This window comes from Numenius arquata, chromosome 29 (assembly GCF_964106895.1).
Source record: "Numenius arquata chromosome 29, bNumArq3.hap1.1, whole genome shotgun sequence".
Lineage (NCBI taxonomy): Eukaryota > Metazoa > Chordata > Aves > Charadriiformes > Scolopacidae > Numenius > Numenius arquata.
In genome coordinates, this window is record NC_133604.1 from 485335 (window position 1) to 512796 (window position 27462).

General features: G+C 53.4%; 1 protein-coding gene across 1 annotated transcript; it reads left to right on the plus strand.

Moving 5' to 3' along the window:
• The first annotated feature begins 381 nt into the window (after positions 1–381).
• On the plus strand, positions 382–23385 carry SLC4A8 (solute carrier family 4 member 8). The gene is made up of 24 exons (XM_074164922.1): positions 382–426; positions 6966–7047; positions 7741–7875; positions 8357–8492; positions 8686–8846; positions 10004–10192; positions 10391–10479; positions 11006–11163; positions 11520–11607; positions 12039–12185; positions 12568–12659; positions 13164–13338; positions 13476–13609; positions 14600–14845; positions 14971–15076; positions 15980–16141; positions 16865–16978; positions 17531–17692; positions 18746–18997; positions 20416–20484; positions 21015–21188; positions 21278–21415; positions 21854–21951; positions 23298–23385. The coding sequence occupies exons 1-24, from the start codon at positions 382–384 to the stop codon at positions 23383–23385; spliced, it is 3240 nt and encodes a 1079-aa protein (XP_074021023.1).
• The last annotated feature ends 4077 nt before the right edge of the window (positions 23386–27462 follow it).

Here is a 27462-nt window from a genome sequence, read left to right on the forward strand (position 1 = left end):
GGGGCCACTAAGATGCTGGAGGGGATGGCGGGGGGGTGTGTGGATGATGCTGGAGGGGCCCGGGAGGATGATGCTGGAGGAGCCGGGGGGAGGATGCTGGTGGGGGGGGGGGGGTGTGTGACTACCGAAGCGGGGCCGCCGTTCCCTGGCCGGGCGCTGCCCCCCGGTCCCCCCCCCATCCCTCCCCGGTCCTGCCTCCTCCCTCCCTCCCTCCCTCCCTCCGCCCGCCGCCTCCTCCCGGTCCTGGGCGGGGTCTGGCCCCGGCTCCGGGAGATGGTGGAGCCGGTGTGAGCGGCACCGGGGCTGCAGCCGGCGGCGGCCCCCCCTGGCCCCAGCCCCGGGGGGGGAGCCCGGCCCCCCCCCCCCAACCCCGGCCCAGCCATGCCCGCCGGCAGCAACGAGCCCGATGGGATCCTCAGCTACCAGGTGGGGGGGGTGTGGGGGGGCGGCGGCGGCGGGGGGGGGGTGTGGGGGGGTGGGATGCCCGGTACCCCCGATGCGGCCGGAGGATGCTCCGTGGCTGCTCACTGCGGCATTTCCGATGGCGGGGGGGGGACGGGGACGATGGGGAGAGCTGGGGGTGGAGGGGCATGGGGGAGGCAAGGCATCTGCACGGGGGGGTGCGGGGGGGGGGGAATATAAGGGGCGTGTGAAGGGCATCTGCAAGGTTTGGGGGGGTAATGGGGTGGTAGGTGTATGTAAAATGGGGTGCTGGGGTGTGTGCAAAGGTGGGGGCCAGGCCTCTGAGGGGGGGGGGCAAGGCATCAGCAAGGCATCTGCAAGGCGGAGGGGGCGGGGGCACAAAGCGGGGGGGTGGGGGGGGCCAAGGGGTGCCCAAGGTGGGTGCGGGAGGGATGCGAGGAGGGGAGGAAGGCACCTGGGCGATGCCTGTTGGGGGGCTCCCCGCCGGGCCCCCCCGCCTTGTCCCCTCCTCCGCATCTAGATGTGACCCCTTGGTGACGCTGCGGCCCTTTGGAGGTGGGGGGGGGGGGGACGGGGGACGGGACACAAAGGCCACTGTCCCCGCAGAGCCCCCCACCACCCGGTCACCTCAGGGATTGTCCCCACCGGGCGCTTGCAGGGATGTGCTGGGGTGCAGGCAGGAGGCAGCTGGGTGGTCCCCCCTCTTTCAGCATCCCCTTGTCCCCAGGGGAGGGCCTGTCCGACCCCGCCTCTCCCCCCCCCCATACTGCACCCATGGGACCCGGCTGGAGGGGCTGCTCTGGGTGGTGGGGAATTAATTAATCTGCCCTGAAATTACAGCTCACGGGAAAGAGTGAAAGGAATTTACGGCTCGGCCAGCAAGGGGTGACAGTCACGTCCCGGTGATGCTCGGCTGTCACCTGTGTGTCCCCCCCAATTTTGGGGGGGTCTCCGGAGACCTGTCCCCTCCCAGATCCTGGCTCAGGAGCCGGAGGGGTCCCCGTGGGGGGGACACACACACACGGTGCTGACCCCCAACAAAGCAAAGGAGGGAGCCGTGGGGACGGTGGCTTCATCCGGGTGGGATGGAGACGGAGGGGGGTGAGGAAGGGGGGGTCTCCTGCTGCGCCACCAGAGCAGCCCCCCCTTGCTCCCCCCATTTGGCCCCTCATCCCACTATAACACCGGGATTAGCGTTATTAATTACATTAATCCTCCCTCCTGCTGCTGGTGGCCTGTCCTGCTCGTGTCGAGGGGAGGGGGGCGGGAGGTTCCCCTGCTCCCCCGATGCTTTCGGCCTCCCCCGGCACCGGGAGGACTCAAAGCCAGAGCCGACCTTCTGCTTCGTGCTCTTCCTCATCCTCAATGACACCAAAGCTTCCCCAGGGAAAGATTTGTCTTTCTCAACCAGAAGAGTTGCGCCGAGACAGGTAAATTGAGGCAGGACACCCCAAAAATCCCTCTTTTTCCTGCTGGGATGAAAAAAAATCACGGCAAAATACTAATTTGGGGGAGTTTTCTCAGGATGGAGGGGGATTTTCTCGGGATTTCTCGGGATGCACCGAGCTTGTGACAGGAAGGGGTTCGAAACGGGCTTTTCCTCCTTTGCCCCAGCGATTTCCGAGTTCGTTTTTACTGGCACTAATTACTTTCAGCCTCCCGACAAAACCGGTTTGGAAGCCGCCAGCCGGAGCTTCGCGCTTCGAAAATAGCGGAGCGGAACAACCCCCTCTGCTCCAAAGCTCCCGGCCGAGGCAGGCAGGGCTCGGCAGCGTCCCCCTTTCCCGGCCGGGTGGCGAGGGTTTGATGTTTTCCAGGCGCTTGGCAGCCGCCGAGAAGGACAAAGAGGGAAGGCGAAGCCTCCGCGAGGGCTGGTACCCATCCCGGGACGGGAGAATTTGCTTTCCGGAGGCATCTCTCCTTCCTGCTCCATCCCATCCCAAGCCCATGGATCCCCTGATCCCAAAGAGCTGTTAAATCCTTGAATTTCCTCAGTGGAATAATCCCTCCCAGTCCATTTGAGTGGTCTAACTGGGAGGGAGAGAGGTTTAGGTGGGGCCCTTTTTCTCTGCTGGGATTTTGGGGATGCTGCCGTGGCATCTCCCTTCCTGCTCCATCCCAAGCCCATGGATCCACTGATCCCATAGACTTATTAAATCCTCAAATTTCCTCAATGGAATAATCCCTCCCAGTCCATTTGAATGGTCTAACTGGGAGGGAGAGAGTTTGAAGTGGGGCCCTTTTCCTCTACCCGAGGCTTGCTGGGATTTTGGGGATGCTGCAAGTGGCATCTCCCTTCCTGCTCCATTCCAAGCCCAGGGATCCACTGATCCCATAGACCTGTTAAATTCTTAAATTCCTCAATGGAATAACCCCCTCCCAGTCTGTTTGAGTGGTCTAACTGGGAGGGAGAGAGGTTTAGGTGGGGCCCTTTTTCTCTGCTGGGATTTCGGGGATGCTGCCGTGGCATCTCCCTTCCTGCTCCATCCCAAGCCCCTGGATCCACTGATCCCATAGACTTATTAAATCCTCAAATTTCCTCAATGGAATAACCCTTCCCAGTCCATTTGAGTGGTCTAACTGGGAGGGAGGGAGTTTTATGGGGCCCTTTGCCTGAGGTTTGCTGGGATTTCGGGGATGCTGCCGTGGCATCTCTCCTTCCTGCTCCATCCCATTCCAAGCCCATGGATCCACTGATCCTATAGACTTATTAAATCCTTACATTTCCTCAATGGAATAACCCCCTCCCAGTCTGTTTGAGGCTCTAACTGGGAGGGAGAGAGGTTTAACTGGGGCCCTTTTCCTCTGCCTGAGGTTTGCTGGGATTTTGGGGATGCTACCATGGCATCTCTCCTTCCCGCTCCATCCCATCCCAAGCCCATGGATCCACTGATCCCATAGACTTATTAAATCCTTACATTTCCTCAATGGAATAACCCTTCCCAGTCTGTTTGAGTGGTCTAACTGGGAGGGAGAGAGGTTTAACTGGGGCCCTTTTCCTCTGCCCGAGGTTTGCTGGGATTTCGGGGATGCAGCCGTGGCCGGGGAAGGGCGATGGGATGCTCCCAGCATCTTCCCACGGACCCTCTTCTCCTCTTTCCTCCCGTTTTTTGGTTTTTTTTTTTTTGCTCCCGAAGCTTTAATACTCAATTAAAAAAAAGCAGGGATGCGAGCGGGAATCCCGATGGGATTTTCACCCATCGGAGCTGGGTGTCACCTTCCTCCGCCGTGTTATTTTCCAGCCCGTGACAGGTTTCCATCCGGCCGGGCCGTTTAACCTTCGTGCCCGGCGGCGCCGGGAGAGGAAGTTCGTTACCAGCAAATTAATTTCCAGGCTGGAAATGACGGATTAGCTGGGCTGGGGAAAGAAAAACGGGGCCGGAGAGAGCTGGAGAGGGGAAAAAAAAAAAACCCAAACCCCGTGGTTTATCCGGACATTTGGTCTGGCTGACGGGGGTTTATCCAAGCGCCAGAGCCAGGACCTTTCCCGAAACTCCCTGATTTTTTTTTGCAGGAAATTTTGATAAAAATCCCATCTATTTCCCCAAAGCTTTGCCCCCTGCCTGTGTTTGTGCCTCCGGATACTCCCCAACTCTCGTTATGCCTTTTCCCCCGGCGGGATGCAGCTTTTCCACCCCGTTTCTCTATTCCGGAGAGTTTTTCCTCAAAAAAGAGCTGTTATTTGGGGTTTTTTTGGTTTGGTTTTTTTGTTTTTTTTTTTTTCCTCCCCATCCGCTGAGTTTTCCAAGCGGGAAGAGTTTCGGGGCGTTAAGTAACTCCCTGGTTGCGCCCCCAAAGATTCCGATTCCATCACCGGTCACCGTTTGTTTACTGGGGGTCGGTGGGGACTGGGAGCCACTGGGCTGCGGGGGGCGGGGGGAGGGCGCGGAACTGGTCCCCAGCTCGATCCGGGGGCTCAATTGTCCCCAAAATGCGGTCGCCGACGCCTGGGAGGGGGGTCGCAAAATGACGCTCCTGGAAGAGTTACAGGTCTGGCGGCCGGGGCTGCGCCGAGGGGCTGGGCGTCCCCGAAACCGGGGGAAATCTCCCCAAAATCCCACCGGCAGCACGGAAGGATGGGGGGGGGGGAGTGAGGGGAGGGGGGATAATTGTGCCCTGTCGGGGGCAGGTGGAAGCGGGGGGGGGCAAAGTTATTCCCACTCCGACCCCCCCCGTAACGCACTAAAGCTTGGGATGTATTGAAACGGCGATTTTCTTGAAATTCTGAATTTATTTAAATTGCCATTTTCTTTAAGTTGGGATTTTATTTCAATTGTGATTTTGAATTGCGGTTTTATTTGAATTGCGATTTTAAGTTGTGATTTCATTTAAATTATGATTTTATTTGAAGTGTGATTTTAAGGTGCGATTTTATTTCAGTTGCGATTTTAAGTTGCGATTTCAAATTGCCATTTTATTTCAGTTCCAGTTTTGAATTGCGATTTTATTTCAATTGCGATTTTATTTCAGTTGAGATTTTATATTTAAGTTGTGATTTTATTTCAATTGAGATTCCAGGTTGCGTTTTTCAGCTGCGTTTTTATTTGAATTGCACTTTTCTTTTAATTGCCCTCGTACTTAAAAATTGGGATTTTGTTTAAATTGGGGTTTTGAATTGCGATTTTAAGTTGCGATTTTATTTCAGTTGCGATTTCGAATTGCAATTTTATTTCAATTGCGCTTTTAAGTTGCATTTTTCAGTTGCATTTTTCAGTTGCGTTTTTATTTGAATTGCACTTTTCTTTTAATTGCCGTTGTATTTAATTTGCGAGTTTCTTTAAATTGGGATTTTATTTAAATTGCGATTTTGAATTGCGATTTTGAGTTGCAATTTTATTTCAATTGTGGTTTTATTTCCATTGCGATTTTGAATTGCAGTTTTATTTCAATTGCGATTTTAAGTTGCGGTTTTATTTTAATTGGGATTTTATTCAAATTGGGATTTTGTTCAAATTGGGATTTTATTCAAATAGCCATTTTTCCTCTTCCTCCTCAAATTAACCGGGGGGAGCGGGGGGCACCGACCATCGCTGCCACCCGGCGGGTGATGCTCTTTGCTCGGAGCAGGAATTTGGGGCATAAAAAGCCGATTTCCCGCCGGCATTTGCGTCTTAAACCATATTAATTTATTTATTCTCTATTTTTTTAATGGCTTTTTGTGGAGTTTGACGGGAAAATGACAGTTTGGGTTGTTCTGGGCTGTTTCCCAGCTCTGGCTTCTGGAGTTTCATCCCACCACTTTTGGGGGTGTTTTTGGGGTGTTTTCCTCTTCTTCTGACTTCGGTCTCGAGAAATGGGGTGTGAATCTCAGTAGATTTTTTTTTTTTTTTAACTTTAAAGAGTTTTTTTTGGTCGCTCTGATGACGGCGAGGGGTTTGCGAAGACGAACCTCAGCCATTCCATCCTCCCAAACCTTCCCCTTTAATTAAGGAATAATTTGAAAACGGATGGAAAACCGACGGGTGTTCGGGCTTCGCAGGAGTTTCTCTTCCCGTGGTGGAATGGATTTTGGATTTCTTGGATCCCTTACTGTCCGTGCAGGAAAGGAAGGAGAAAAAGGCTGGCGGTGATGTGTTTTTTGGAGTATTTAAGACTTCTGTAGCAATTAAAAGTGCAGCCCGAAGAAGGGGAAAAAAAGATGCCAAGTGTTTCCCGGAGGCCCTTCCGGAGCCGCGGTTGGGTTTTATTTCTTTGGGTGCTGTAATCCCGGTATTTCCCTTCCCGGCCCTGTGGGGGCAAGGGGAAAAGAGAAGCAAAAAGACTTATTTCTGCTTCTCCTGGAGCTTCTCCTTCGGCTTTTAAGGCAGAGATGTTCTTCCTGCAGCGCTGGCGGCGGCAGCGTTGCAGCCAAGGAAGGTGTTAACTCTCAGCCCTTGGCTTTTGCGAGGGGGGGAAAAAAAAAAATCAGGTTTTCTTCTGTCGGAAAAGGAGCTTGGAGCAAGAGGAGCTCCAGCCTGGTGGGGCTGGAGATGATGCTTCGCCCTTGACAGGTTCTTGAGGGCCTTTGGAGGTCGGTTGGTGGCCATGTGCTGTGGCCAAGTGCCATCTAGTGAGTCCTGCAGGTATCACTTATCACTTATATATCGTTTGGAGGCTGAAAACTCTGATCAAAAGTGTAGTGCTGGGTTTTTTTTTTCCCCCAATTTGGAAATCCCTCCCCCCCACCTTTCCCTCCTCCCCTTTTTTTTTTTTTTTTTTTTTTTTCCTAATTTTTACAAAGGAACCACGAGAACAAAGAAAATAGGGGTTGTGGGGTTTTTTTTTGGTGTGAAACACTCCACCCTCTCCCCCTGCAGTAGATAATTCCAGGCTGATATTGTGTACCATATAGGTGATGCTACGGGTGGTTTTATTTGGGAACGGGGAAAAAACCCACCTAAAAGTCCGCGTTTTTAGGGTCGTGCCTGGAGGAGGAGGCACGTAGAGGTGTGATGCTCCTGGACTCGCGTGGACGAGGGGGTGGGTGATGGCTGGGGGGGGAGCACGTAAGGGATCTCCCCACACCCAGCCCCAACTTTTACCTTCTCCTCCTTGCTGAGCAGAGGCAGGACGAGGAGGCGGTGATCGACCAGGGAAGAACGAGCAACGTTGTCAATATTCACTATGAGAAGGAGGAGCTGGAAGGTGAGACCTCGGGAGAGGGGCCACCACCACAAAGTCCCCGCAGCATCCCTCACATGTGACAAGATGGGGCCTCCTTCTAAATAAATAAGCAGCTGTTTACGCATATTTTTAATATTATGGCCTTTAAACAAAAGGAACTCCCTCCTCCCTGATGACCGTGGTGTGAGTTTTAGCCCCGAAGCTGGATAATTCAGGGTTTATTTTCTCCCAGAGGCTGCTCTTTGGGCTTGGGGAGGTCAGGAGAATAATTCGATGGCGGCAGATGCAGGGTTGTGATTTTCTCTCTTTCTTTAATTTTTTTTTTTGGTGTGTTCTGGAGTTCATTATCACGGGGCTGGTTCGACCTTCTCGTGTCGCCTTGCGCCACACAAGGATTTAAAAAAAATAATTACCTTCTCTCGCTGCTTAATGAGCGAGTCTGAGCGTTGTCCAGCCGAAGCCGGGATTCGAGGAGAGGTTGGGTATTTTCCGAGCGCTTTTAGGTGACCCGGAGCCACCGCTTGTTGTTGCTCTGAAGTTCGAGGAAAGTGGGCTGGGAAACAAAAAAAAGAAGGGTATTTTTAGGGATCCAGGGAAAATAAAATCGGATGAAGTTGGGGTTTCCTCCTGGGGTGGCTGCACTGGTTTAACCGTGGCGTCCGCGTCGACCGTCTCCGGGATATGGAGAGTGATGGGAACGCTGCTTTCCCCCAGGGCACCGGACCCTCTACGTGGGCGTGCGGATGCCGCTGGTGAGGCAAAGCCACCGGCACCACCGGCCCCACAGCCAGAAGCATCGGAAACGGGAGCGGGAGAAGGATGCTGCCCCCACGGAGCAGGGTTTCCAGTGTAAGTCCCTCCGCAGCCTTCCCTCGACTCGGGGCTCTGTGGGCGCCGGGGGGGGGTCTTCTGCCAGCAGCTCCGTGTGGTTTGCTGGTTTTCCGAGGGAAAGTTGCATTACTTAGCAAAATTTTTCTCATTTATATTTTATTTTTTTTTTAAAGGCAGTTAGATGCATTTTCTCATTTATTTATTTTTTTTTTTTTAAAGGCGGTTAAACGCGTAATGGCTTTAGGCTCCTCTTCCTTAGAGGGATCCTGGCTTTAAAAATGAAAATGGGGGGAGGGAAAGCAGCCCATCCTTCTGCAGAGGTGGAATAGATGCTTCTCCTTCTCCGTGGCTCTGTGGGAGCTGGGACAGACCCCAGACAGAGGGGCCAGCCCCCTGTTTAGGGCTGAACTGGTGCCCAGTCGATGGCCACGTTGCGTGTGAGCGTGACGGACCGAATTCAGGCGTGATAAGGGGCCGGGGCTTTGTCTTCTGCCCCCAGACACCCCGTCCCAGCGGGTGCAGTTCATCTTGGGGACCGAGGAGGACGAGCAGCACGTTCCCCACGACTTGTTCACCGAGCTGGATGAGATCTGCCTGAAAGAGGGCGAAGACGCCGAGTGGAAGGAAACGGCCAGGTGAATCCCTGCCGCCCACTCCGGCGGCACCCGCGGGCTCTGCCTTCTGCTCGCGGGGACGCAAAGCTCTTGCAGCTGCAGTTGCCGACGTGAGGAGCCTTCTCCTCTTCCTCCCCCGTAGCTCTGTCAGAGGGTTTGCAGGGCTGAGGCCGTTCCTCTTGCGAGGGGGCTGATCGTGCCCCCGTGTCCTCAGGTGGCTGAAGTTTGAGGAGGACGTGGAAGACGGCGGCGAGCGCTGGAGCAAGCCCTACGTGGCCACGCTGTCCTTGCACAGCCTCTTCGAGCTGAGGAGCTGCGTCATCAACGGGACGGTGCTGCTGGACATCTGTGCCAACAGCATCGAAGAGATTGCAGGTACCGCGGGCGTTGCATCCCTCCGGGAACGGCCCGGCTCCATTTCCCACGGTGCCCTTCACTCCCGAATCAAACCTACAGGGTTTGCCCAGGGGGGTGGTGGGGTCTCCTTCTCAAACCTACAGGCTTCCCAGGGGGGTGGTGGGGTCTCCTTCTCAAACCTATAGGTTGTCCAGGGAGGTGGTGGAGTCTCCTTCTCTGGAGACATTCCAAACCTGCCTGGACACGTTCCTGTGGGACCTGCTCTGGGTGGGACCTGCTCTGGAAGAGGGGTTGGACTAGATGATCTCCAGAGGTCCCTTCCAACCCCGTATCATTCTGTGACTCTGTGAAACCCTGCCCCGATGGCACCTCCTTTTCCACAAGTCCCGCCGTGTTTTTAAATTGGTTTTGGGTGTAGACTGGGCGTGCTACAGTCACACCAGCTTCTTCTTCCAACGTGGGGTCCTTTTGAAGGCAATTTGGGGGGCTTAGAGAAGCGATTAGAGAATATCCTCCAGCCAGAAAGTGTCAGGACTTAGGAGGCTGCTCTTAGAAATGTGGATTCTGCATAAGAGCAAAATCCTCCTTAAATAAACTATTTATTACAAGCCATTTCCTCGCGTTCTTTTTTTTCTTTTACTGTTGCCTTAATATCCCAGATTTAAGAGTTTTAAAGGCAGGGTTTATCTGGCAGGTGACCAAGGGGCGTATTTGTGCGGGGAAGAGAATTGAAGTGAGTTGCGAAAGCAGCTTTGGAGGAATTTCTCCATGGCTGGCAGGTCTCCGTGCAGCCCTTTCAGGAGCTGGAGAAATCGGAGCCCTTTGTAGCACATCCCTTCCCGGGCTCGGCAAATTACAGTCGCTCGGCAAAGGAGACTCCGGGAAAGTCTGGGCTTCTAATTCAGTTAAATGTGAAGAGACAGACGGAAAAGCCAGACCGGGCAAGAAAATGGCATTATTTAGAACGGGAAATAATTGTCTTAGGGGAGTGAGGAATAAAAGCCATCACTTCGGTGATGGCTTTTAGCTGAAGAAAATTCTTGCTTTCGCCGCCGAGGCTGAACTGTATTTAAACATTTTGCCAAAGCAAGGCTGAGCCTTCCCCGGGGGCTTCGAGCGTCGGGAGTTGGGGTTGTCTCTGCTCTAACGGCTTCGTTTCCCTTCGCCATCCCCAGATCTGATCCTGGGCCAGCAGGAGCAGTCCCCGGAGTTCGACGACTGCACGCGGGCCAAAGTTCGAGAAGTCCTTCTGAAGAAGCACCACCATCAGAACGAGAGGAAAAGGAACAACCTTCTCCCCATCGTCCGCTCATTTGCTGATGTGAGCAAGAAGCAGTTGGACCTGCACCCCCTCGACAAGCCAGGTGAGGGCTTCTGAAGGGCTTTGGCAACAGGAGAGGGTTCCTGTGGGTCTTTGGCACCAGGTGAAGGTTTCTGCCAGGCTTTAGCCCCAGGAAAGGGTTCTTGTGGGGCTTTGGCCTCATTAGACTTGTCCTGGCAAAGGAGAATTGTCCCAATTGCTCCTTGCCCGTCTTTCTGAGCTTCTTCCTCTTTCCTACCAGCCCAAACACTCACTCCTCATCCTTCTCCCACCACTATAGAAGCTAAGAATGGGATGACCCAGGACACCAACGCGATGGATCTAAGCAAGGTGAGACACTCGTAGCTTTTTTACCCCTTTCAGGCCAGATTTGCTCTCGCAGACGTGGCTGCAGAGCGTGCTGCAGGGCGCCGTGGGCTTTGCTTTTTTGGGGTCATGGCCTGAAAACCCCCTTCTTGTTCAGCCTGGAGAAGAGAAGGCTCCGGGGAGACCTCACAGCAGCCTTCCAATATCTGAAGGGAGCTACAGGAGAGCCGGAGAGGGACTCTTTGTCAGGAGATGTAGTGACAGGACGAGGGGTAACGGTTTTAAATTGGAAGAGGGGAGATTGAGATTAGATATTAGGAGGAAATTCTTTCCTGTGAGGGTGGTGAGGCACTGGAACAGGTTGCCCAGGGAAGTTGTGGATGCCCCATCCCTGGAAGTGTTCAAGGCCAGGCTGGATGGGGCTTGGAGCAACCTGCTCTGGTGGAGGTGTCCCTGCCCGGGGCAGGGGGGTTGGAACTCGATGATCTTTAAGGTCCCTTCCAACTCTGACCATTCTATGATTCTGTGATTCTATGATTCTCGTGCCCAGGCGGAGCTGCACTTCATGAAGAAAATTCCCGTCGGGGCTGAAGCCTCCAACGTGCTCGTGGGAGAGCTGGATTTCCTCCGCCAGCCCATCGTGGCGTTCGTCCGCCTGACCCCGGCCGTCCTCCTGCCGGGCATGACGGAAGTTCCCATCCCAACAAGGTCCGAATGAGAAGCGCAAAAGTTGTTATTTGAAATAAAAACCCACCCGACAAACCATCAAATTGGGCGTCCCAAGGGAGCAAGGCCAGTGGGAGCAAGCGCCTTTCTCCCACCCCCATCTTCTTGCCTTCGTTTCTCCCTTCCCTGCTGTAGCTTTTAAGTTCAATTTTAATGCAAGTTGGCCCAAAAATTAAATTTGCAGCAGTTTTTGATGCATTTCAAACTTGCCACCGGAGTGGATGAGCCTGTGTGTCCCCTCTCGAGCCGTGCTCTGGGCTGGGGGGCCCTGGGGATTTCCTGGGGTGCCCTTTGAGCAAGGGCACGTTCTTCTCTCTCATTTGATTTTCCTTGCCCAGGTTCCTCTTCGTTTTGCTTGGACCGGAAGGAAAAGCCCATCAGTACCATGAGATCGGCAGGTCCATGGCCACCATCATGACGGACGAGGTGTGATGAGATTAAGAGATATCTCTGGGTCATTTTTTTGGCTTTCTTCACCTCTCCCTGTCTCCGTAGCCGTGAGGAAGAGGATTTGCTGCCCCAGATGTCCGCAGGAGGGCTAAAATCCCACCTGGGGTGCCATCCTGCACCCCATCCTTCTCCCCAGGGTCCCCAGCACCCTGTCCCCAGTGGTGGCATTGCCAGGGCCAGTGGAACTTCTCCTCTTTAGGCAAAAGGCTGTTTTTTGGGAACGGGAGCCTCGTGGAGATGATTACAAATACCACGATATGCAGATTTTTGCCTTTGGGGGGAATATTCCCTGCTGTTTCCAACAGGAAATTTGGGGATAATTATCTCGGGTTTAGCCAAGAGCTGGTTGCACTGCGTTGGACGTCGGCGATGGGTTGTCCTCTCACCGGGTTGTCTCCCATCGGCAGGTTTTCCATGACGTTGCCTACAAAGCCAAGGACCGGGCTGACCTGGTGGCCGGCATCGATGAGTTTCTGGATCAGGTCACGGTCCTGCCGCCGGGAGAGTGGGATCCATCAATCCGAATCGAGCCCCCCAAAAACGTCCCTTCGCAGGTGGGTGCTGCGGCGGAGGAGGGGGACGGGCAGGAGGACAGCGGGGCTGGGGGTTCTAGCGCGGCTAGAAGTTCCATCTCAACATGAGGAGGAACTTTTTCACTTTGAGCCCTGGAAGAGGATGCCCAGAGAGGTGGTGGGGTCTCCATCTCTGGAGACATTCCAGACCCCCCCGGACGAATCCAACCTGCTCTGGGTGGGACCTGCTCTGGCCGGGGGTTGGACTGGATGATCTCCAGAGGTCCCTTCCAACCCCATAGCATTCTGTGACTCTGGGGGTGCTGGCCAGGGACCCAAACTCACAAGTCATGTACCCAGACCAGAAGGAAAAACAAGCCAGTGGTTCCAAATCCGTATCTTTATCTTATTTCCATTTTAACAGAAAAAAAGGAAGACGCCCGGAGCTCTCGACGACAGCGCGTCTCACAGCAAGCCGGAGAAACACAGCGGACCTGAGCTGGAGCGGACAGGAAGGTGTGAGCTTTAACAATTTGGGGTCTTTTTTTACTGTTTGCCTCTAAAATCTGGGCGTGCACCTCCTTTCTAGCAGGGTGTGGGGGTCAGTTGGTTCAGTGAAGGGGCTCCATGGCACCAGCTCGGTCCCCTGGGCCGGGCGGGTGGGAGATGGGGGCAGTTGGGCTCGTCATCGCACCGGGGTTTGCTTGATTTGGGGTGGAAGCAGATGTGTAAATCCCTCCAGGGAGAGCTCTGCTGCTTCTCAAAGCCAGGGACTGTTGCAGTCAGAGGGATGGGCTCTCAGGTTTGGTCTTTTTTCTTTTCATTGGGTTGTTTTGTTTTTTTTTTGGGTGTTTCTATTCCTCAGTTTCTATTGGGTATAAAATGGGAGAAGAAACCTGCTTATTTTTAGCAATGGAAGTTACACCTTGCTTGGGATTGTCCTTCTGCAGCAAAGAAAACTTCATCTGGATTTAGAAGAAAATGGTTTATATATATATATTTTTTTTTTCCTTCCTCCAGGCTCTTTGGAGGTTTGATCCTGGACGTGAAGCGAAAAGCCCCGTGGTTCTGGAGCGACTTTCGGGACGGTCTGAGCCTGAAGTGTCTGGCGTCCTTCCTCTTCCTCTACTGTGCCTGCATGTCCCCCGTCATCACCTTCGGGGGGCTGCTGGGGGAGGCCACCGACGGCCACATAGTGAGCACCCCTCCCTTGGGTGACGCAGGGGAGGGTAGAACTCATGCAAAAAGTCCTTGTGAATTCGCTTCGGGTTTTTTTTTATTTTTTTTATTTTATGATTTATTTACTCCCTGCCGCCTCTTTTCCCCGGGCAGAGTGCCATGGAGTCGCTGCTGGGCGCATCCATGACCGGCGTGGTCTATTCCCTCTTCGCTGGGCAACCCCTCACCATCCTGGGCAGCACCGGACCCGTCCTCGTCTTCGAGAAGATCCTCTACAAATTCTGCAAGTAAGGCTGGGGAGCTGCGGCCAGGGGCTGCCGGAGCCTTCGGGAGGCGGCAGTGATGGAGAAAAGATGTTTTTCTTCTATTTTTCTTAGTTGTAGTTGGTAGATTCAAGTTGGCTCCTGTGGCACAGCCATTGCACGCGGCTGCTTTAGCGTGTGATGGTGCAAGAGCTCTTGGTCTCTGAAGGATGGATTGGGGTCGTTTGGGGTTTTTGGGGTCATTTGTGGGTTTTGGGGTCGTTTGGGGTTTTTGGGGTCATTTGTGGGTTTTGGGGTGGTTTGGGATTTTGGGGGTTAAAGCAAAACAGCGGGAGAAGGAGAAACCATGAGGATGTGGATGCCCAAGACGGGCTGCGCAAGGAAGATGGGATAAACCGCTCAGGTTTGGGAATGAGGGAAGATTTTCTTTCCCCCGAGCACAAACCCAGGCCCTTTTCAGCATGATTTTTTGCTGGAAGTGGAAATACATTTCGCCCAAATCTCCAAATAGTTTTCTGTGCAAACATTTTGAGTTTTGATGATTTTTTTTTTTTTTTTTAATTGAAAAAGTAGGAGCTTTTCACGTGAAATGGGTATTTTCCCTGGCAGTCTTTTGGTTGGGGCGACTTTGATGTGAGTTGAACCACCCTCATTGCAATTAAATTTATTAAGCCCCAATGTGGGTGGAAAACCATCTGGTTTCGGTGTTAGGGCATCGGGGCGAGGTGGGAAAACACCACCTTCCACAACAGGGACCTGACCTCAATTAGCCTCCCGGGTGCTGACACAAGCTAATTGTTAAATAATGATAATTAACTAATTGGCCTCTCCTCCTGCGGGTCCACACCCTGCGCCGCAGCCCCGAGGCTGTCTCTAGCCATACACGGAAACTGCATTTCCCATCCGTAGCCTCGACGACGCGCTCCCAAATTGCTCCCAACTTTCCCCGAAAGCAGACGAGGCTCAGAGCCTCTCGCTGCCCTTTCAGCCCTTCCTTCCATGGTGGTTTCCCAGGGACTACAAGCTCTCCTATCTCTCCCTGCGGGGGTGCATTGGGCTGTGGACCGCCTTCTTGTGCGTCGTGCTGGTGGCCACCGACGCCAGCTGCTTGGTCTGCTACATCACCCGCTTCACCGAGGAAGCCTTCGCCTCCCTCATCTGCATGATCTTCATCTACGAGGCTCTGGAGAAGCTGAGCCACCTGCGAGAGATCTACCCAGTGCACATGCACAGCAAGCTCGACCTCCTCACCATCTACTAGTGGGTGGTTTGGTTGTTGTTTTTTTTTTTTTTGCCTCCTAAAATGCTTCTGCCCCTCGGCAGGAGCTCAGGGTGGCGCCTCCATCGCCTTTCCCTTACCCCTGTCTTGGCTTCTCTCCTCCCAGCTGTAAGTGTGAGGCACCAGCCCATCCCAGCAACGAAACCCTGCGGTTTTGGGAGAGCAACAAGATCAACGTGTCTGCCATCACCTGGGAGAACCTCACGGTGACTGTAAGTGCCCCGAGCGTCCTCGTGCCACGGGGTCTGGGGACATTTCACGTGGCGCAAAACTCAGAGCCCTTCAGGTGATGATGGGCTTCAAGCCGTGCTGGTGCTGCTCTGAAAAGTCATCACTTAGGTCTAATTTGTGGTTAACCCGCTTGGTTCTGGAAGGAGAGTCCACCTTGTCCACTCCACCTTGTCCCCAACGTCGTGGGTAATAACTGTCATCCTCTGGATAGTATTTCCGATCAGGAGGAAGGTTAACTGGGTGCATTGATTATTGTAGAAGTTGGAGGACTTAAGTTCATGCTGGAAGGTAGTAATTACCTCCCTTAATTGGTTCCTAATAACTCCAGGCCTTGCTTTCTTACTCAGCACTGTCTGAAGGTACGTGCATAAATTTGCATGTCTGAGCATCTTCTTGGGCTGCTGTTGCTGGAAGCAGAGCCCAGGCGTAGGACAGGAGGCTCTTATGGACCTCTTCATCCCCTCTTGGCCGTGTCCTGTGAGCCCTCCACCCGGAAGGGACAATTTGTTTCTTCTCCTTTCCCACCTTGGTTGTTTTAGCCCTCCTTCCCCGTTTCCTCTTTTTCTATCCCCGAGAGTTCCCAGTGTTTCCTTCCCCTCTGGTGTCTCCTTCAGGCCGTGGATACCTGCCGTTCGGCTGGAGGATGTGCCATGGGTCGGGTGTCCCATCACATCTCCGCTCTCCTCTGTGTAGTTCGATCACGTCCTGGTTCGATGTGTCACTTGTTCAGCTGCTGCTGTTGCTCATTAATTATAAATCTCCACCGGCAGCAGCAGTTACAAGGTCATGGATCTTGGATCAAGGTCCTCAACCCCCCCTGAAGTTGTCCCAAGGTTTCCTTGCTGCATGTGCACTGCCTTTGTGTCCTGATGCTGTTTCCCCAGGAATGTCGGAATTTGCATGGAGAGTTTCGAGGACCTGCCTGTGGACATGATGGTCCCTACGCCCCTAACGTCCTCTTCTGGTGCTGCATCCTCTTCTTCTCCACCTTTGTCCTGTCGAGCTTATTGAAGAAGTTTAAAACCAGCCGTTACTTCCCAACCAGAGTAGGTAGAAGGTGGTGGCCGGCAGCGGGCTCCACACTCACTTCAAAAACGCCTTTCCTGGAGCGCTAAGCGGTGTTTGCCACCGCGTGGTCAAGCTGGGACATGTTGACCTTGAAGGCCAAGCTTGGATGTCCCTCACTCCTTTCCACGACTGCAAAACGATCACAGCGTTTCCCACCCCCCTCACCACCTGCCCCAGAGCCATGATTTGCTCAGGCAGTGGGAAATCAGGTCTTCCAAAGTTGGGTTGGGTTTTTTTTGTTGTTGTTGTTGTTTTTTCATGTTTTCCACCTTCTGTGCCTTCTGTGCTCAAGGGGAAAGTTGATTCAAATGAGGAGAACCCGTAGAAAAAGACACAAAAGACACGGTTTCTTCCTTTTGAGGAGCAAATGATACCTCAGTGCCTTATTCCCCTTTTGGCTGTGAGCCTGGCTGTAGTGGCAGACGTCTGGTTCCTTACTTTTTTAAATATTTTGTTTTCTAAGGTTTGAATTAAAATACCTCCTTTCCACCTAATTAAACTTTTTTTTTTTTTTATTGTCTGACACCAGATCTCCCAGGGACAAACACAGCAGCAGTACCTAACCTGGGGATTTGGCTGCATGTCCTCAGAGTGGTGGGATTTTGTTAACCGGCTTTAATGTTGTTGATGTCCCTGACTTTTCCATCCCCTTTTCTGGCCCCATTTGCGAGGCCCCTTTCAGCTCTGGTTTCTTGCCCCAGATACGGTCCACAATAAGTGACTTTGCTGTTTTCCTCACCATCGTCGTCATGGTGCTCATTGACTTCAGCATTGGGATCCCGTCACCGAAGCTCCACGTCCCCCATATGTTCAAGGTGATGGGGGGTTTGGGCACGGAGCTGGATTCAGCCCTTGAGGATGTCCCAAGGTGATGGGGGGTTTGGGCACGGAGCTGGATTCAGCCCTTGGGGATGTCCCAAGGTGATGGGGGGTTTGGGCACGGAGCTGGATTCAGCCCTTGGGCATGTCCCAGGGTGATGGGGGGTTTGGGCACGGAGCTGGATTCAGCCCTTGGGGATGTCCCAAGGTGATGGGGGGTTTGGGCACGGAGCTGGATTCAGCCCTTGGGGATGTCCCAGGGTGATGCTGGGGCAGGACAGGGCTGAGTCTGGAGGAGATGCTGGTGGTGGTACCATCTCCTCTTCCACCTCCAAGTGCATCGTTTCCTTCTGGAAAGGAAAAGGCAGCTCCAAAACCAGATACCTACAGGAGAAGTATCTATAGGTGCTTGCAAAGAGGATGCTGGCACCCATGGGAGAGGGTGACATGGAGCCAGGGCTGGGAGGTGCTCTGACAGGGATGGAGAAGACAAAGCCAGAGCAGTGGTTGGGCTGGGAGCTGATCCCGATGCGTGTCCTTTGTCACAGCCTACCAGAGATGACCGCGGGTGGTTCGTCAACCCCATCGGGCCCAACCCTTGGTGGACAGTGTTGGCCGCGCTCATCCCGGCTCTGCTCTGCACCATCTTGATATTCATGGACCAGCAGATCACTGCCGTTATCGTCAACAGGAAGGAGCACAAGCTGAAGGTAAGGGGCTGCGAGGGACCACCCTGTCCCCAACCCGCTCCAGGCTGCAGGTGTGGGGAGAAGCTCCTGTTCCACATACCTTGTGAAGGTGTTGGTTTGGGAAAATGTCAGGCTGCGTGGTAGGATGCTCTCCTGGATTAATGGTGACAGGGGAGTCCAGATGAGCAATCTTTCGGAGGAGCAAATTAATCTTAGAGCAGTAGAGAAGCACGTTTTTGTATTAACCTGTCAGCAGCAGCTGGGGGAACGGATCATTTTGACGTGCCACCAGGGACAACTTGGAGTCACGTCTTCCTTGCAAGTGGTAGAAATTTCTTTATGAATGAAAAAATAGTAAATTTTTGGTTTTGAGAAGTAGATACCTCACAAACACCCCAAATCCACAGAATCACAGAATGCTATGGGGTTGGAAGGGACCTCTGGAGATCATCCAGTCCAACCCCCGGCCAGAGCAGGTCCCACCCAGAGCAGGTCCCACAGGAACGTGTCCAGGGGGGTTTGGAATGTCTCCAGAGAAGGAGACCCCACCACCTCTCTGGGCAGCCTCTTCCAGGGCTCTGCCACCCTCACAGGGGAGAAGTTCCTCCTTATGTTTAGATGGAACTTCTTATGTCCCAGTTTGTGCCTGTCTCCTCTTGTCCTGTCACTGGGCAGCACTGGAAAAAGACTGGCCCCATCCTCCTGACCCCCATCCTTTAAGTATTTGGAGGCGTTGATCAGATCCCCCCTCAGTCTTCTCTTCTCCAGACTGAAAATACCCAAGTCCCTCAGCCTTTCCTCCTAAGAGAGATGCTCCAGGCCCCTCAGCATCTTTGTAGCCCTTTGCTGTGCCCTCTCCAGCAGTTCCCTGTCCTTCTGGCACTGGGGAGCCCAGAACTGGACAATTGTCCGCTTTCTTTGAGCAAAGACTGAGCACATCCTCATTCATTTCCAATTCTTATTTTAAATTTTCAAGAAGGTGACTTGGGCTCAAGTAGGGTTTGAGTCTGACTCGCGACATTCTCCTTGCTCTTGTGCTGTGGGACACTCTGCCCTGTGTTTTGCTTCCCCCAGAAAGGATGTGGGTACCACCTGGACCTCTTCATGGTGGCTGTGATGCTGGGGGTGTGCTCGGTGATGGGGCTGCCCTGGTTCGTGGCTGCGACCGTCCTGTCCATCACCCATGTCAACAGCCTCAAAGTCGAGTCCGGCCACTCCGCTCCGGGAGAACAACGCAAATTTCTGGGGATACAAGAGCAGAGAGTCACCGGTTTGATGATCTTCGTGCTCATGGGCTGCTCCGTCTTCTTCACGTCGGTGTTAAAGGTAAGAGGAATCATAGAATCATAGAATCACTGACTGGTTTGGGTTGAAAGGGACCTTAAAGCTCCCCCAGTGCCACCCCCAGCCCTGGGCAGAGACACCTCCCACCAGCCCAGGTTGCTCCAAGCCCCCTCCAACCTGGCCTTGAACCCCTCCAGGGATGGGGCAGCCACAGCTTCTCTGGGCAACCTGGGCCAGGCTCTCACCACCCTGACAGCAAAGAAGTTCTTCCCCACATCTCAGCTCAATCTCCCCTCTTTCAGTCTCAAACCCTTCCCCCTCGTCCCATGGCTCCCCTCCCTGATCCAGAGTCCCCCTCCCCAGCTTTCCTTGGAGCCCCTTTAGGCACTGGAAGGGGCTCCAAGGTCTCCCCGGAACCTTCTCTTCTCCAGGCTGAACCCCCCCAACTCTCTCAGCCCCCCCTCACAGCAGAGGGGCTCCAGCCCTCCCAGCATCTCCATGGCCTCCTCTGGCCCCGCTCCAACAGCTCCATGTTCTTCTGGTGTTGGTGTGGGGCCACCACACCTCCAGAGCTGGAGGTAGCACTGGGGCGGGGGGGTCTCCCCAGAGGGGAACCTCCCCCCCCACCAGCCCTGCTGGCCACACTGCTGGATGGGGTTGGCTTTCTGGGCTACCAGTGCACATTGCCAGCTCATGTTGAGCTTCTCATCCACAAGCACTCCCAGGTCTTTCTCCTCAGGGCTGCTCTCCAGCCATTCTCCGCCCAGCCTGGATTTGTGCCTGGGATTGCCAAGAAAATGCAAAATACCCCAAAACCATGAACTTTTGGGAGTTTATACAAGAATAGTCCCCACTCTCCAGGCCTGAGCGCTTGCGAAGCAGAGGAGGAGGAGATCCCAAGCCTTGAGGCTTGACCATGGTGGGAACCAGCCTTGGTTACACTTTCCAGCCCTTCAGAGCCCGTTTTGGTGGGCTCTAGGCAAACGAGCTTTAGTTTTCAGGTGTCTCTCAGTCCCACCCGCCCTCATGGGGAACAGCCATTCCCAGTAGCTGGACACACTGGAACCATCCCCACGGGCTTCCTTGCGTGTTCCTCCCACGAAATAATCCCATCTCTAGGCTAAAAGGAGGCGCTTGGCTTTTGTGTGTTGCCACAAGAATATGTAGAAAAGGTTTTTTTTTTTTTTTTGCCGTCGCAGAACGTGGCATATGGTAGAATGGGTGAAATCACCCATTTTCCTCCAGCCTTTCTGGAAAATAGGATTATTCTGCTGAAACCCAACTCAGAAGTTCAGCCTGAAGCCGAGCATTCACTCGCTCGCACGCACAAAATCGCCGGTGGTTCAAATCCGACGCGTCTCTATCCCTGTGGAAACTGGGAAGCTTTAGGCAATTTTAGGCGATGCCGAAAATGTGATTAAAGAAAAAATAAATTACTGTATTCTCTTTTTCCCCCCCAGTTCATACCAATGCCTGTGCTTTACGGCGTCTTTCTCTACATGGGGGTGTCATCGCTGAGAGGAATTCAGGTAGGGACTCTTTTCCAGCACGTTGGTTCCCTGCTATTTCGTCTCCGGAGAAGCAGGAGAAAAGCGGTGATTTGGGGAAAAAAAACCTCTCTGAAAGCAAGCGATGATATATATTTTAAATATTTTGGGTAAGAAGGTGGTTGGTGGGGGCAGAGGAGGTGTGTGGGGCTGGGAGGAGCAGGCAGGGTCTCTGTTGCGGGGTTTAGGGCAGGTCAGGGTTTGGTTATGGGAAAACGGGGGAATTCAGGGCAGTTTCTACCACTGGCGGGAATCCTCGTTGAGGGATTCATTGGGTGAGGAAATGCTGATAATTAGAATAACGTGGAATAATTGCAATTTGGTGGGCAGCTCTCCTGGGCAAGCTGCTTTATGGAGGGAGCGGAGGGAAAACAGGTGCTCCCAGGAGGAATGTTGTGGGATCTGGGATTTCTCATTGCAAGGAAGACCCTAAAAACACCCTCCACGTCTCCCCGGGGCCAGAAACTTCCCCCGTTCCCCACGGTGGTGACTTTTCCCTTTTTCTTTTGCAGTTCTTTGATCGTTTGAAGCTGTTTTGGATGCCGGCCAAGCACCAGCCGGATTTCATCTACCTGCGGCACGTTCCTTTGCGGAAAGTGCATTTGTTCACCATGATCCAGCTGGTCTGCCTCGTCCTCCTCTGGGTCATCAAGGTGTCCCGCGCTGCCATCGTCTTTCCCATGATGGTAAGAGCCGGTGCCGCTCGGCGGCGGGAGGTTTGGAGCCTTGGAGCATCATCTCTGGCCTCACCTCATCTTCCCTCTCCTTCGTGAAGGTTTTGGCTCTCGTTTTTGTCCGGAAAGTGATGGATTTCTGCTTCTCCAAGCGAGAGCTCAGCTTTCTGGATGACCTTATGCCAGAGAGCAAGAAGAAGAAGTTGGACGATGCCAAAAATGAAGCCAAAGAAGAAGAGGTAACGCTGGGCTGGGGCACCTCCCTCGGGCTCTGAGGTCGCCTGTTTCCATCTCAGTTTGACTTTAAATGTTGGGGGAAGATCAGAGCTCAATAGAAATAGATCCTGATAGCCCTCATCCCACATCGTAACCTGTTTTTCCTAAATTAGCAGTGGGCTTAACACTTGACTAGAGGTATAATTCGTTTAAATGAGTCATTTATAATGAATATTATTATTATTTAAAGATTTGCTCATAGTGGTGTTTTTTAACCCCCTCAAAATGTTTGGAGTGAGAGGTCTTCACCTTCCTGCACTAATAGAAGGTCAGGAGAGCACAACGGGCGATGTTTTGCTGGGTGTTTAATTTATCTCCCCTTTGATCAAAGAGAGATAGTTTGATCACTTTGATAATTTGATCAAAGCCAGAGGACTTAATTTGGCCCTTTTTAACGTCAGGAGTCCCAGAAGATGATGGAAGCTGCTGCCGCCAATTCAATTCGCCTGAAACTGGGGAAGACCAGCAACATGGATATCCCAAAGCAAAGCAGCGACAGGTAAAGTCCCACCCGGCCCCAGGACCCCCCCCGGTGGGATTCATTTGAGGGTTTTTGGCACCATTTTCCCCACTTGTATCTTTATTGAGCGTCCCACCGAGGTGCTGTCAGGGATGGTGATGGGCAGGGCGTTCCCTCCAACAGAGGGGCTGCACAACTCGTGTTTGCCCCCCAAAAATTTGCATTATCAGTGATTTTATGGTACCTTGGAGATCCTCAGACTTAAAAACGAGGAGTTGTGGGCCTGATCTGTACCAGCGGTGGCCTGAGGAGCCCTCTCTGGGGCTAAACACCAGCAAGAGCCTTTGCACGGTGCTGGAGCTGTGTGGCTCTTGGCTTGTCCCCCCAAAACGACAGATGTTGCAGATGACACCAAACTTAGGTGGGAGTGTTGATCTGCTTGAGGGTCGGCAGGCTCTACAGAGGGACCTGGAGAGGTTGGATCAATGGGCCAAGGCCAATGGGATGAGGTTTAATAAGGCCAAGTGCCGGGTCCTGCATTTGGGTCACAACAACCCCATGGACGCTACAGGTTTGGGGAAGAGCGGCTGGAAAGCTGCCCAGCAGAAAAGGACCTGGGGGTGTTGGTGGCCAGCCGGCTGAACATGAGCCAGCAGTGTGCCCAGGTGGCCAAGGTGGCCAACGGATGGCATCCTGGCCTGTGTCAAGAACAGCGTGGCCAGCAGGAGTAGGGCAGTGATGGTGCCACCTGGAGTGCTGTTGTTCAGTTCTGGGCTCCTCGCTCCGAGAAGGACATTGAGATGCTGGAGCGTGTCCAGAGGAGAGCCACCAAGCTGGTGAGGGGTCTGGAGAACAAGTCATAGGAGGAGAGGCTGAGGGAACTCTTTGGAGAAGAGGAGGCTGAGGGGAGACCTCATTGCCCTCTACAACTCCCTGGAAGGAGGGTGTAGAGAGGTGGGTGTTGGCCTCTTCTCCCAAGGGAATAACGACAGGAGCAGAGGGAATGGTCTGAAGTTGGGGCAGGGGAGGTTTAGATTGGATCTTGGGAAGAATGACTTTCCTGAGAGGGTGGTCGGGCACTGGAACAGCCTGCCCAGGGAGGTGGTGGAGTCACCATCCCTGGAGGGATTTAAGAAGCCTGTAGAGGTGGCACTTCAGGGCACGCTCTGGTGCCTGAGATTGTGGGGGTCTTTCGTGTGTGTGTGTGGTTGGACTCGGTGGTCTCAGGGGTCCTTTCCAACCATGAAGATCCTGTGATTCTGTGAAAACTCCTCATCCAGCAAAACCTGCCGAGTTTTGGTTCTCCAGACCCCCCCCCAATTCCTCTTGCTGACGCCAAGGGACTCGGTGGCATCAGTTCCCACCCTTCTAAATGTTTCCTTCAGGACTGATCCTTCGGAGATCAATATCTCGGATGAAATGTCGAAAACAACGGTGTGGAAGGCTCTGACCATGAACACGGAGACGCTCTGAAGGCAGGGGGGGGACACGAGGTGAGGGACTCCGTGTGGCGGTGGCCGTGGCCGTGCCCCTCAGCCAGCCATGGCACGTGCCCACCGGCTTTTTGCCGGCAACGCCGAGCCGTTGGCCCCGTCCCCGGGAGCAGGCGGTGTTACGGCTTGAGGAACCCACAATTTGTCGTGGTTTAGACAATTATCCCATCACCCGATGAGCCCTCCCCACCCGGGAAGGGGAATTGGGGAAAAACAAGGAAACCCGAGGGTTGAAATATAAACAGGTTTAATAGAATAAGGCTAAATAATTAACATTAATAACACTAAAGAACCAAAATTGATCCGGATACCAATATAAAACACCCAAGGATCATCCCCAGCCCGTTCCATGAGGAGGAGGCTGGTCGCCCCCCCAGCAGGGACAGCCAATGTGGGACCCTGCGAGCGCTGGGGCTTCGGGAGGGAGGGAAGGGCTCAGGGCTCCGGCACCGGGGCAAGGGGTTCCCAGCCACCAAGGGGGGGGAGAGAGAGAGAGAGAGAGAATTCCTCAGCAAACTCCCTAATTTCTATGGGATGTGCCGTTCATGGTATGAAATAACCCTGTTGGATTGGGGCAAGTGCCCGGGTCTCGCTCCTCCTCGTCCCCGCACCTCGAAAACCCTGAGACCTTGAACCCCGCACCCCAGAGCTGGCGAGAAAGTAAGTATTTTCCCCAATTCAGACACCAGAGTCTTCTGAAAGTGCATTTTCCCCCAGCGTTAGAGGAGAAACCAGTCCCGTGTCGCTCAAACCAGGACCGATGGTGAGGACCGTGGCATGTGAACTCTGTTGGTGGTCGCAGGGCAGGGGGGCAGCACCCGGCGGCTCCCCCCGGCTGACGATGCTCTCCCTCTTTTTCCCTCTTCCCCCTTTTTTTTTTTTTTTTTTTTATTCTCCCCTCCAGTTTTCACCTTTAGGACCCCTTGACTTTGAAGGAGAGGAGAGAGAACGTGACTCAGGGATGTGCCAACGCAGACACGGGGAGGAACCGCTCTTGTTTTCCGGTTGGAGGATTCCCATCCAAGCCATGCCGCCGCCTCCAGCCGTTTCCTTGGTGTGCTTCAGGCGTCCCCTTTTCTCTCCACCAGCAAACTGAGGTGCACATCACAGTCCGTGGGCGTTCGCCGTCGTTCCGCCTCCGTGTGTACGTGTGTGTGTGTGTGTGTCGTTGCGGTTTTTTGTCGTGGCAGAGGGACCGCTACCGCTTCCTCATTCAGCGCTACTTTTTTTAATATCTTAATTCCTTAATTCCTCTACTCCTTTCTCTCTGTCTTTTTTTCTTTTTTTTTTTTGTTTTTTTTTTTTTTTTTTTTGGTTCCAAATATAAACTTTGAATGTATAAAATGATTTTTCTGGAGTCCTGTGTCCAGTTCTGGGCTCCCCAGTGCCAGAAGGACAGGGAACTGCTGGAGAGGGCACAGCAAAGGGCTACAAAGATGCTGAGGGGCCTGGAGCATCTCTCTTAGGAGGAAAGGCTGAGGGACTTGGGGCTGTTTAGTCTGGAGAAGAGAAGACTGAGGGGGGATCTGATCAACGCCTAGAAATACTTAAAGGGAGGGGGGGGTCAGGAGGATGGGGCCAGTCTTTTTCCAGCGGTGCCCAGTGACAGGACAAGAGGAAACGGGCACAAACTTGAACTTAGGAAGTTCCATCTCAACATGAGGAGGAACTTCTTCACTTTGAGGGTGGCAGAGCCCTGGGAGAGGCTGCCCAGAGAGGTGGTGGGGTCTCCTTCTCTGGAGACATTCCAAACCCCGCCTGGATGAATCCAACCTGCTCTGGGTGGGACCTGCTCTGGCCGGGGGGGTTGGACTGGATGATCTCCAGAGGTCCCTTCCAACCCCATAGCGTTCTGTGACGCTGTGATTTGACGCGTTCTCCGCGTTCTTCTTCATCCACGACCAGGTTGTTCTGGCTCTGGTTTTGGGCTCCTGCCTTCAGTTCACTCTCGTGGCTCTTTCTGGCAGGAGAGGGATTTCCTCCGAGACGGGGCAGCGCCGAGCATCCGAGCGGTCGGGCTCAGGTGAAGGAAGACTATTTGCTCCCTGAGCTCCAGTTTATATTGGGATTTGGGTTTTTTTTGGTGGGTTTTTTTTTGGTGATTTTTTTTTTTTCTTGCTTTGGCTCTTCCATCAGCCTGGAAGCTGCAAAATGCAGAAACGCCTCCTTCTTGCCCCCCCCGGGCTGTAAATTAATAGAAGGCAACACTTAAAATCACTTAGAACATGCCGTAAGGTCTTGGGAGGGGCTTGTGGTACCTGGGGCTCTGCCCCCCCTGTTCCTCCACGTCCCTTCCCTTTCCCTCCCTGGCTCCCTCGGGTTTTTAATCCCCCCCTCCCCATCCTTGGGAAGCCTGGGAGGGGTGGGATGGAGGCAGGAGGAAAGCAGGAAGGTGGCCTTCCCTCCCCCCCCCCCCCCCCCCTTCCCTGCCCCTTCGAAGGAAGATGCTGTTGAGCAGAGATGCTTCTCCTGCTCTTCACCTTCTGGGGGGGTAAGGGGGGGTCACTGGGCTGCGGTGTCACCCCGGGCACGTGGCGGTAGAGCCCGGGAGGAGAGGACAAACCCCAAAGAGAAGGTCCGTTCCCCCCCCCCTCCCCAGCACATCCCCGAGGGGTGCATGAACCATCCCCTGAAGGAGCATTTTTCTGCATCAAACCAACCCAAAAATGATGAAGGCGAGTTGGTGCTTCCTGCAGCCTGGGGGGGGGGGGTGGGGGTGGTTTGGGTGGGAGGAATTAAAAAAAATAATATATAACCTGGCTCTGTAAGGACAAAAGTGGTCCAGCACCCAAAATCGGATGGATTTAGGGGTTTCGCAAACTGGCTGGTGCTGGGCTCCGTGCGGGTCGGAGGGGGGAGGAACTGGTTCAGCTCTTAAAAAGGAGGAGGGGGGCAAAAAGTGAAAGGCTTGGAGGTAGGGAAAGGTGCAAATTTGGGGTTTTCTTGCTGCTTTTCTTCCACGCTGCCCCCGGCTCTCCCTCCCCGGAGAGGAAATTCCCGGTGCGGGAGAGCCCCCGTCCCTCCATCCTTTTGGAAAATAAACTTTTAATTCCCGCAGAGGTATAAGCGTTGAATCCCGTGACCGGCGCTGGGAGTCCTCGTGCTCGAATGGAATGATTTGGCTTCTATCGTAGTACAATTTTGGGTTTTTTTTTTCCTTTTTATTTCCCTCTCTGGAAGAGGAAAGACCGGGCTGAACTCGGCTTCCTCCCGGCAAGGACTGGGGCCGGAGCCTGGGCTTGTTTTTGGGGCACGTTCCCGGCACCTCTCCAGCTTGGAAATAAAGAAAAAAAATAAAGAAGTAAAGAAATAAAGAAATAAACCCACCCTGGAGGAAAAACTGGGCCGGTTTTAACGAAGAAGGGGCTGAATCTGGCCCCACAGGGCTCTGCATCTCCCCTGCCCTCGGGGAAGGGGGGGGGGGGGGGGGGGGGCTGGAAAATGTTATTTTAAAAGTTATTTAAAATGTTATTTAAAAAGCAAAGCCCAGCGCGGGCCTCTTCGGGGTTTGAAGCTTTGGGATTTTTTTTTTTTTTTTTGCTATTTACAGGGCTGGATTGTGTTTTCTTTATTATATTTATTTTTTTTTTTTTAATTAAATTAAATAAATTGCTTAACGGGGCTCTGGGCCACCTAAAAAGCAGTTGAACCCCCCCCGGGCTGCCTGTGGGACCCAGCGCTCCTCTGCCCCCCCCCCCCCCTTCCACCTTAATCCACCAAAAACCCCCGGACGGCTCCTTATTTTGGGAAGATTTAATATTTCCTTCTGCAGAAGAGAATTATACGGGGGACCCGCCCCCCCCCCCCCCCCCCCCCCCCAAGCTGTTCCTCGGTTTTAAATAAAAATAAATATATATATTCTTGAAGTGACCCCCAATGCTTTAGTTGCAGCATCCCCCCCCCCGCTTCCCCTCGATGTGGGGCAGGTGGGGGGTGTTTTTCTCATCTTCGGTGCCTTCAAACACCCCCCCAAAAGTCCCCCATCGGCCCCCGCAAAAGACATTTCCTGAAATGAAATATGTGGAAATCCCTAAAAGGGGGAAAAAAAAAAAAAAGA